Genomic DNA, 12,205 nt, shown 5'->3' on the forward strand with positions numbered 1-12,205 from the left:
ACATTATCAAGGAGTATGGATTGAGAATGATCCACGCAATAACAAGGTTAGAACAGTAGCACTCGTGAAATCTCGTCATGTGTGCAACCAAAATTTTGGTGGCAGTGATTACGCTACTCTTACACGCTTGCGAAAAGCATTACTCGATTTGTTTGATACGGTAGAACTTACAAACAATATAAAGTACATGGTGTAAGTTCCTTCAATTTTGTCTCCCTCTACAAACTAAATTTGTTAAGAGCGCAAATTGCTGATCTGTATATCAACAAACATGTCTGACAAAAAAGTTTTTTTTTCAGACTTGTTTGTTAATTTTTTACTTTGTAGACGGAGACAAAATTGAAGAATCTCACATACTGAACCTTGACCCCTCCGAATAATATTTTCCTTTCATTTAATATAAAGTATGTACATGAATATTCTTCTGATCTTTCTGAAAATTTATATTCTAATGTACATGAATCTATTCCAGATGTTTCAAGTCAACCCAAACCGATTCGATTATTTCTGGTATATCAATAATGGAGGCGAGAAATGTTTTGTATCGCATAAATGTACGAGCATTTGAATATCGGTGACCTACCAAGTAGGAGGATCAACAGCTGCTCGAAATAGCTGTTAGGTCATCTGACCGTGGTGGCGCTACACAAACATTACTCATTATGCAATTTACGATTAACAGCCGCTCATTTCACATTTAAATAGCTGTCAGGTCTCACCCGACAGTGCTGGCGCTACACAATATTGTATGCAGTCTATACGTAAAAGCCTCTCATGTCACGATCTGAACCCTACTTCATTAAGCATTAACAATGATTTCATGATATCTTTTTTGTAGTTTTTAAAAAAGTGTTTAATTGAAATGAAAGACTATGTACACACACACACACACACACATATATATATATATATATATATATATATATACATATATATATATATATACATATATATATACATATATATATATATATATATATATATATATATACAGTCAACCTCGCCTAAATCGGACGAGGGGCCTGAGAAAAACATTCGGCTTGCATGTAAGTGAATTTCGACTTATACAATCCGTTGACAATGCAATTGACACATGGTTGTATCCATCCAGGGTAGAATATTTCTCCGACTTCTCCAATTTCTCGACTTGAGTGAGATCGACTTAGGCGAGGCAGACTGTGTACAAATGTGTATAATATTCCCCAAAACAAAGAATATTTTAGTGTTACCAGTCATGGAACAATGACAGCTATCACAAAGTCTTCATACACGTACCAAGTTAGATGAGTTACAGATTCTACGAAGATTGAAAGATTTTATCTTGGAACTGTAGTACACGTTGTACCACACCACTCTGTATTTCTCATGCCTTGATATTTGTATGAGATGTACCTCTACTGGTGCATGCCCGTGAGGCCCTGCCTAAACAAATTTACCCCATACATAATCATAAATGGCCAGATATAACTTTTCAAATCATGTCCTTATACAGTATCAGTTGTCATGGGGAATTACAATAACTTTCAAACATACAGTTGGTTCGTGATTGGTGTGACATACATACAATGTCATGAACCACAAAAGACGAGAATAAAGGAGGGAGAGGGGAGCTTTCCTCTTATCTGATGTAACTAAAGTAATTGGTCATACCTTTGAGAATAATATTACATTACTGACTGAATTGCGGCTACTACCCCACGATGTAGCAACTGCAACTTGAGATTTGACACGTCTGTGCGCTGATAGTGTGGGGCACTGCCGTGGGTCCTCCTAGACCCCAATGTGGGGTGCACGTCTAATTTGACTTTTTCCCCCTAATCCTAGGGAGGATTTAAACATATTTAGCTTTCAATTGGACATGCACCTGTGTGCGAAAGGGATCAAGGGTGGGATGATTTGCGGTGTACCAATGTTTTGTGTTTCACGTATACCATGAACATTTTGTATTGTGCACAGACCCATTGAAGAACTGCTTAAGCTTCAAGCTGGTGTCCTGCTACAATAAAACTGAAACTGAGACTGAACAAAATACACCGGATTTATCCCATTTCATGCTTCTACATTCTCAACTACCTCCCCACACGGCCGCTCGGACTGTCATGAAGAATTAAGATGTACACTAGGTACCTACATATACGTTCGTATAATACCTCCAGGACTGCACGAACATCAGACTTGGCTCTACACCGTATAACTGCTGGACGTTGTTCGAATTGAGAAATTGAGACTCAAAAAATGGGACTTCCGGGTCTATGCCCCATGGACCCGAGAGGGCCACCTGAACCAATTAGTAAACATTATAATCCCCTCTCCCTGGTAGAGCTCCTGGCAAGTGTTGATAGAATGATTATCACGCATTACAAAGGACCTGAATTTGTTCACTTTGACAATCAGACAAATCCAAAATTATATTTTCCACATAGGTTAATCCTATGTTTCTGCTATGAAAGACAACTCTTTAGTCGGAATAAAAACAGAACACATTATGACAGTAATTCTTCGGCACTGTGAGAAACAAATATAATATTGAGGCTCACTGAGGCTGCACCATTTGAATCTGGGCCCCGTTTTATCAAAAGATATAATCGATTATAAATATCCTTACCACACAGGCTGCCATAGACTTATGATATAAATCAACTACTGTATATATTTTTACTGTATAACTCTTCATAAAACAGGGCCCAGATATCCTCTACCACTGAAGAATGACTCATCCCAAGTTTGAGTGAAATTTGACTCTGCATTTAAGAAGTCAAAAACCACCGACTTAGAGAGTTCAGAAATACCCCGGTTTTCAGCCATATACAACTGTACATTACAGGCTTATTGCACCATTTACACTCTGGTCAATTATTGCGGTTCTTGGTTTCTTGCAGCAACAAAGACAGCAGTTAGGACCATTACTGAAGCTGCCTCGAGTATTACAGCTCGACGGTAAAGGTATCTGAGCACAGTTTCCCTTTGGTCCGGCTGCTCGACACAAAGCCATGAAAAAGAAATTGGCATACACCCAGCTGATCGCCATGACCAGGGATAAAAATGTGCCGATCTGTTTGTAGGCAAGAACGGTAGACGGCAGCATCACCACGCCCGCGATAAAGGTAGAAAATGCCGCGGTAGCTATGGCCGAGCTTAGCTGCTCCATGGCACAAGAGGCGCGGGCTGCCCGATCCTTAGCCGGCGAAATCCTGTAGGCGACTCCGTAGTGGATGGTAAAGTCCACGGAAAGACCAATGGAAAGAGTCATGACGGTAGACTCGAGGATGTTTAATTCCCAGCCCATAAGGACAAGGCTTCCGATCGTAACAAAGACTGTGCAAGCTATTGACATCATCGCGTACAACGTTATCAGGAGATTCCTGGTGGTTAGGAGCAGCACGGTAGCAGCAGCACCTAGGGACAGCCCAATGGATAACGGAGTTCCTGTTGCTAGACTCTCCTGGAGATCGAAGAAGTACATCTGATCGTAGCCTACGCTCACGAAAAAGCCGCCACTCATTTCTACCGGTGCTTTCCGTATCTTCGAATCACTCCAATTTTCCACCGTATGCCAAAATTCGCTAATATTACTGTAAACGACCGACTCTACCGTGGTACTTGTAAAAGAGAGCATTAGTCCTGAAATATGGTTACTTTCATCGAAGCGCAAACTGTAATCATATTTGTACGGGTTCTGGGACACGTACAGGGAAGTGCAATTCTGAAGCACCTGTGGTTCGAATGGGAAGTTGGATTGGCTGCAACACTGGGAGGACTCCGGCAGACCGAGAACTTCACACGGACTTTCCATCAAAGACTTTAAAGTATCGATGAAGCAAAACTCCTTCCACTTATCACTTCCGTCATAAAACGATTGATTCCGTATGTCTCGACAAAATTCTAAAAGCCACTCTTGAGAAGCTTTTGAAGTAACATCAAACGACCTATCGAGAATGAACTTACCATTGTCATCTGGGTCCCACGAATTCCCATTGTCCAAGGGCACTACACCCCAAATGAACAGAAGTGGTAGCAGCTCCCTCTCACCTCCTTCAAACTCAAACATATCTTTATAAACCTGGTCATACTGCTCCATATAATCGCTCGCCACAAACACTTGAAATTCTGTCTCCGTGGGGAGCTGAAGCTTCGGCTTCACAAATACGACGCAAGCTCCGCCGAGTCCCAGCAATGTCAGTACGGTCAGCCAGAGGTACCTGAACTTGAAGACAAAAGTCGGAATACTCTTCTCCCAAAATAATCGCAAAGGTTTTGTCAGACTCTGGCAAAATTTGGCAGGTTCCTCAAACCTCGCCTCGCATGCTTTGAACCGCAGGTATTTTTCCTCGATAACAACAATGGCTGGTAACCACGTGACTGTGTAGACAAAGTTGATAATTATCGCACTGCCGGCGTACACGGACAGACACCTCAAGGCGGTTATAGAGCTAATGATACAGGAAAAGAGCGCCGATGACGTCGTAAAGCTCGTTACGAACATGGTCACGGCTGCGTGATGCAGAGTGTCCTGAAGCATCTCAACTCTCTTCTCGCTGTCGCCATTATGCCTCTCTTTCATTTTCTTCCAGATGTCCACGTAGACGAAGGTGTCATCTGCGCCAATGCCGATGATCAACACGAAGGCGAGGACGTTGATGAAGGGGAAGAATGGCAGGTTAAAGACAACGACATAAAAGAAGTACGAGAGCACGAGCGACATCACCATGTCTAGGACTGTCATGAATGTCACGAACAACGACCCGATGTAAAGCCACACCACGACAAAGATCAAGCCCATGCCAATTCCCATGTACTTCAGGTCAGACAGGAGTAAGTTGGAAAAGACATCAAACTTAAAACCGCCTCCAACGGCGCAGATTTTTGTCACGCCGTCACTCAGGGGGTGCCCCATGAGGTGGTCCGTGTACAAGTCTTGGGAAATGTCCCCGTAGTCTGGGAACGGAGTAATCATCATGGTGAACTCCGCATCGAAATGGCCATTAGCTATTTGCCTCGCAGACCCAGAAGGGAGGAGATGCTGAAAGATGCTGTACACGGCATCAGTGACGGTGCAGTTTGTGGGTACCTCCGGGCAGTCGGAATGTAAGCATTCTGACGTAAGGGATCCATTTGCGTAATACGGGGAGCACTCACGTAGTAACTCCTTTAGGGTAGAGATGTCTTCATCGTCCACATCCACACAAGAGTCTTTGTTGTTCAAGGAAGCCGCATACCTGCCGAGGGACAGTGGTGCGCAGTCGGCGTACCACGACTGACGCGGGCTCTTTTTCAGAACATATTTCTCATACACGTTGCACATGGAGTGTATCGCTCTCGTGTTGAAGAAATCAGCCTCATCAATTTTCGAAAAGACGAGCCGCAAATGATGCAACGAATTCGCTATTGGATGAAGGAAAAACAATAATGTTGAAATGTTATTGAGACATGCTTATTTTTTTTTTTCACATGACTGAAACGTTTTGAGCTTTTTTGTTTGAAATGAATTTGCAACTACAGAGTTGAGGACATCATGTTGAAAAAAAATTGAGTAGCAAAAGCAAATAAAATAGCGTAGAAAAGGTATCAAAACAGAACATGAGTGTTGGAGTATGAATGTTTCCTTACCCCTTTATAGTCCAGGCTATTTTGAAAGTGAATTCAGATGGTTATTTGAAAAAGTCTCGGCCTTGAATAGCACGATCGTGGCGAAAATCTCCAAGACTGAATCACTACTTATTCCCAAAACATAGTCGTTTTCTCTAACTCATGCTAATCATACTTATTTTTGTATAATACTCTGTACTCTTATCTCTGCATCAGATTTTAAGCTCTAAATCCTTGAACAAAGCTTCAAAGAGGTTTTTCCTGTAAACGTTCTCTATATTTTTGTTTCTATGTTTTCTTTTTCTTTTTAAATTGTTCCCTTTTATCTAGAATAGTTGATGATTACTAAAAGGAATGCTATCTGAGAGAATCCAGAGAAAAAATTCATCTGACCAGGGAGGTGGAACCACTCTCTTCTCTCTCTTCCGCCTCCTTTATCATCCACTGCTTGTAAAATCAATACATTGCCCAATACAGGCAATTGGCAGGAGGCGCGTCGTGAACTAAACGCATGACACTGAATTTGACTGTAATGACATTATAATAGTACATGTATATTATGGATTTCAAAGACCGTTATCACATGCAACGAAACTGCGTGACATACCTGGATCGATGCAGGAATAAGTCACACTGCCGCCTTCCCACAAGCTGGACTGATCTGTGTCGTTGACGCTGTTGCTCTGGTCGCTCGAAACATTGCTCGAGGACGGCGCCCATTCACTGGCGTCCGGCACGCTCACGCTCGAGGACCGTTTGTGTCGGGTGTGAAATCGGCCGAAATCTGACCTGTTGTAAGTTTCTGTAAATTTTCGAAACCCTTCTGTTCTATCCCTGATGTCAGTCTTTCGGGCCTCGAAGCCCTGCACCATTCAATAACAATATGAATGATGGTGATGATGATAAAAATGATAATAAGAGTGATAATAAAACCAATAATAATAACAATAATAATTATAACAATAATAAATAACACTTATATAGTGCCTAATAGTGGCGTTTCTACGCGCATAACTACGGAAAACTTATTACATCAAAATACAGCATATTATAATTACCTATAATGTTCATATTTAACAAAGAAAAAAATTCAGTTGAGTAAATCGATAAGTTTAAGGCACTGATTGAAACTTACCTACACTTCCAGCATTTCAAATGTGCACTGAAGGGGCAGCGAGGGAGTTTCATAAGAAAATATAATATTTATTGTTTCCTTTTCTTTTAAGGAGATGGGAAGGTTTCCTTTACACCTTCTCCCGCATGCAAGGAAGCTTTTGTACTGCCCTAGTAGCGTGTTTCTTCTTATCAGAGGAAGTGTGGAGTGGTACGTTATTGCTTTGTTAGGACATGTCATTAACCCTATTCTGACTGGGGGGGGGGGGGGGGGTGGTCAATTGACACCCCCCCCCCCCGACATTTCGCGCTACGATTCCGCAACGCGCAAAGATTTTGCCGCGTCGTTTCATGACTTTTTGCATTGGGTCTCCCGCATATTTTGAGACCAAATTTGCGACGTCCGGGTAAACCGTTCTGAAGTTACGTAATGTTTTGCATAATAAATTTATACATGTCAACCCAAAAGCGGCTCAAATTCATGACATCATGTGCAAATCAAATTCAAATTGTGCTTTTTTGTTAAATTGATATAAATTAGATTGTTTCAAGTTCTAACCATTGAAATCAATCAATTCTAATGTAGATAAGCTTGAAAAAGTGCCTGCAACAAAATTTGGCAAAATAGCAATCGAAAACAAAAGGTCGAAAAAACAGTAAAAAACAAAAGAAACTAATTTTGATTGTGCTATTTTTTGCATGAAAATTGTTTGATGTGTCTTGAAGAACTCTGACACAAAAATTTAGCAATCCTTCAGTCTTTTAAATGGAGTTATAGGTGAAAATATGATTTCATGCGTAAATTTGCATAATTAATTCACTAAAAATAGAAAACCAATATTTTTATATTGTATGACCATGTAATCTTGTAGTTGACATCCAGCTCTATCTTCAGGCAAAATTTTTGCGGCGATCGATTAAAGGTATTGTTTACCATTGGGGGCAGTGATTTAGAAAAACAATCGAGTTATCACATTTGATACATACATGTATGTGTCGGTCAGTTGTATCACAAAACACACTGCCATATAAAAATTTCGCAATAAAGCCTAAAATGTATACATGAAGATATCACTATTTTTCTCAATAAACTGTACCTATAGATAATAAACCGTAACTGTATATAACATAGTCTAGAAATATTTTTATTCTTAACTATTGATCAAATTTTGAATATATTACAACGCTTAACATTGAATATACTGACTGATATTTTCCATTCGTTGTTTCTATCCCTTAGTCACATTTTAGAACTATTTCGAAGCGCTAAAACTGGATTTCTGTTTCATCTGCAAATATTAAATATTGTCTTTCACAGGCCAAGGGGGGGGGGGGGGTGTTTCATAAAATTGTTTGTAAAGTTACGAACGACTTACGAGCAACTGGTGATCAGTCCTTGTGCTGAATTATGGAAATTCTGATAAGTATAGCACATCAGAACTGATCACCAGTCGCTCGTAAGTTGTTCGTAACCTTACGAACAGCTTTATGAAACAGGGCCCTGGACTATCACTCCTATAAAGTCTCTTCCAATGACTGTGCAAACGAAAGTCTACTCTCACCTTCAACGGGTCGTCGAAAGACGGCAGGTCGTATCGGACGAACACAAAGGCTCCCGCGCCAGCCGTCAATGCAAAGAGGATGAAACAAAAGAGCACCGGGAAACGCACGATGAATTTGGAGTACCTGATTTATACGGGCAGAATTGAAGGTAAACAAAGCAGAGACAGACTTTCAATGACAACAGTGAAAGCGGAAACGACCACACTCAGACTCGATAAGGAAGTTGACAAATACTATTTGCCATTGTCTGATAGAATTAGTGTCACCTAAAAAACAAACAAACAAACAAACAAAAACAGACAAACAAAACACACACACACACACACACACACACACCCACAAACATCTCGATGCAAGACATTCTTCCTTTGCCACGTTTTATTTTGTTTAACCGTCATCAGTATACTCAACAGCTATCCACTACGCTGTCAATAGGGGGAAAAAATAGAAGGTTGAAATTCTACGTGAAAGCAGGTGCGTACATGGAAAAAGTTGTTCGAAATTGTTTCAATCAGACAGAGACTGACCAAGATGATTACATCAATGAAGAAATATTGCATGCGTATTCTTACAAATAATCCATTATGGTATAAACTTATGCTACAGTCACGCACGGCCGTGTCACAAAACGGATTTGATCCGGGTGAAAATGAGCCGGATTAGTCTCGGAATGGAGAGTAATTTATGCTACATTCACACACGGCCGGATTCGAACCGGGTCCATAAGGAAGTAAAGCGTATCGACCCGGTTCGAGCCGTAGAGACCCGTATTGACCAGTATCGAACCGTATAATATCCGCTTTAAATCCTTAACTGATTCCTTTTCGACCCCTACCGACCCGTGTCAACCCGCTTCGACCCGTACCGACCCGGATGTAAACCTTGTCATGATCCGTTGCATGAAGGCAATGCGGTATACTGCAAGGGTCCATACGGTTTTACCCTGCAGCGGGTCGATGCGAGTCAATGCGGTTCGAACCGGGTCAATTCGGATATCTCTACGGAATTGAAATCCGTGAGAAAATTTGTAACATGACCAAAAGTTTTTCACCGCCGTATCGTAGCCCCCGGAATCCATCAGGAATTGACACGGGTTACGATGCGGGTCTCTACGGCTCGAACCGGGTCGATACGATTTTAATTTCTCATGGACCCGGTTCGAAATCCGGCTGTCTGTGACTGTAGCAATATCATCAACCTATCTGAGCGAACTAAACCGTATCAAATGTAAACATATGATATAAAAACGTGAGATCTCTAGTTTGAAGCCATTTCGTGGTTCCATTTTGCTAATGAGGAGAAAAATGGTTATTTGCCATAACATTCAAGTAGGTTTTTAAAATCACTCAGCATCTATGGTGCAATGTTTATTCAGGTAATCGTTGTAAGTACTGTGTTTGCTGACACATCCACCTGACAGCAGCATAGTGTTCATTAAAGCCTAGTATTTGACAATAAGATTTTAATAAAAATACATTCAATGCAAAGCAATAGTTGGATGCTTCCCATTGGTTGCCTGCGATTTTCACACGTTTATTTGAAGATGAATTCAATAGGTTGTTACGTAGAGCAAGCTTGTATTTATGCATTATGTCGTTTTGGAAAACGAGTGAAGTACCTGACCAAATTAGAAAAAAAAAGTAATTTAAAATGAGCATAATAGTAGACGGCGAGTTGTCACAATATTGGGGTGTTCTTAAAATTTTCTGTAGATTTTCATTTTTTGTGCTATTTCCCCTATTTTGGTAATTTTCAAAAATGAGCATACAGGTGTATGGGTTAATTACGAAATAGTCTATTATGATATAACGAGGTGTCTGCCGACTTCACTTTGCACTGTGAAGTTAATTTGTTTCTAGGCTGTTAACTGAATTTATTGGCAGACACGAACTGCTGTGACAGCTGAGCCTAACAGCTTTCTCATTCCATGAGTCATTTCATCTATGTAAACCTGCTACTTTTATCCTACACGACCTCGCATACATGTACATACCTAATGACACATTCAATCTCTGTAAAACAACAGCGTGCAATCTAGAAAGGGAGTGACATGAACTGCATTGTTCTAGTAGGTGTAGAAAGATGTCCCACCACCCACGTTTGGAGGTTAATGGAGATTTGATCCAAAGTATAGCAGCATAGTGCTATAAAACATATGTGTAGGAGCTAAAGGGGGTATACATGTATATACATGTACATATATATATATATATATATATATATATATATATATTGTAGTTGCTCCGCGTATTGGCAGTACTAGAAATAGTATATATCTATATATCTATTTCTGAATAGATATATAGATATATACATTTATACTATAATGACGTAACAATGTCAAAATCTCCTCACCTTCAAAAAATGAATTATTCAGGTTTCAGTCACTGTAGTATTTGATACCATCGAATACCAACCAATACAACCAACTCCTTCCGCATAAATTCAGATCCACACAGAGACACATACACGCACCCCTATACACCCATAACAACCACATACATACATTCGTTCATACATTACACAGAAGACACACATATGATATAATTTTATATAATACGCATGATATTACTGTTATCATTATGACCATGCAGATATCAGGGCAAATGAACTGATGAGCACAGCAAGTAGGTACATGGAGGTGTATGCAATTAATGCAAGTCTCAAAATATCTTTACCAATAGCAGAATCCCGTCCTTGGTTGCCCCTCATAACACCTATTACCACTCGTTGAACAAGTTTGCGCCGTTCCGTCGACGTTACGGGCGACGTCACTTAAACGCAGGGCGCCCCCATTAGTCGTCGCATCTTCGTCGGAGAGATCGGCCATGTCGTCATGAAGGCTGGTAGCGGACAACCACGCATCACCTACATAGATATAAGCCAGAATGAAACGTGACAACAAGCCTCTGGGACATGGAGCAATCATTGAACATTTACTGGTATGCAGCAAGCACGCAAATCTCTTGAAGAGAAACTTCAAGCACTAATAAAGGTATCGTTTTCCACTGACGGGGAGGTTAAACAGACACTGGCCTTGGACATTTCAAGATATTTATTGTATATCGCGATCTTTTTTTTTTCACAGTCTCGATTCGAGACTATGAGAGATTACGGAGACTTCAGAGCACTTTGGTTTCAGGCAACATTATCATCAAGGGGTCTAGGGTAATTACCCCTGGGCAATTATCCCAGACCCTTCCCAAGGCCGTTATTCTAATTTTTAACTTGATCCTAACCCTAACCCAAACTCTAGCCCCAAACCTAACATTAACCCTAATCTTTACTCTGACCCAGGACCACTAACCATGTATTTCGCCGGGGGCAATTGCCCTGATACGATTATCAAGCATAATAATGTGTACACATTATTCTAATATCATTGTACGGAAATGAAGCGTGTTGACGTAAACATAACCATATCATTTTACCAGGAAGTACTGTATAAAGCAGCAGCTAAGCATATTCGCTGTTAACACTGGCCACTTTATCTTCCTTGCGAACAATCCCGTCCATCGACTATCTCGAGATAAAAACTTCGGAAAGTGTGCCTATTTTGATCAACTTGCCGATTACCATATAATGTCGTTGAGCTGAGCATCCAGTGTAAATGCACTGCTGCTAAAGTAACTTCTAAGCGAGTATATAGTGACTTGAAAATACATATTTACTCTAGCTTTCTATAGATCTAATTCATCTGGAGATGTCTCAGGAGGCCTTAAAGCTTTTTCAGAGTATCTTGTTATTTGACCCGGGACTGCCCTTGACTACAGTTCGTACAATAAAATGATGACTTCCACCTCACATCCAACTGGACCCCATGGAAGACCAGCTTAACATAGCTGAATATGGGTTATCCAGCCATCTTCACAGATGGAAAATGAACAAAACAAAACAAAACAAAATGATTACAATGAACACGACATCGATCACTATACTCGCG

At 40.6% G+C, this 12,205-nt stretch overlaps 1 protein-coding gene across 1 annotated transcript; it reads right to left on the reverse strand.

The window, feature by feature from the left end:
* Positions 1-950: 950 nt before the first annotated feature.
* Positions 951-11,828, reverse strand: LOC139730029 (protein dispatched homolog 1-like). The gene is made up of 5 exons (XM_071640945.1): positions 10,941-11,828; positions 8,213-8,385; positions 6,619-6,644; positions 6,194-6,449; positions 951-5,382 (listed from the first exon to the last, which is right to left on the reverse strand). Exons 1-5 carry the CDS (start codon positions 11,189-11,191, stop codon positions 2,819-2,821), a joined length of 3,270 nt encoding a protein of 1,089 aa, XP_071497046.1. The 5' UTR covers positions 11,192-11,828; the 3' UTR covers positions 951-2,818.
* Positions 11,829-12,205: the final 377 nt, after the last annotated feature.

This window comes from Diadema antillarum, unplaced genomic scaffold (genome assembly GCF_040938485.1).
Source record: "Diadema antillarum isolate AM-2024a unplaced genomic scaffold, OU_Dant_1.0 seq00000286_RagTag, whole genome shotgun sequence".
Classification (NCBI taxonomy): Eukaryota; Metazoa; Echinodermata; class Echinoidea; order Diadematoida; family Diadematidae; genus Diadema; species Diadema antillarum.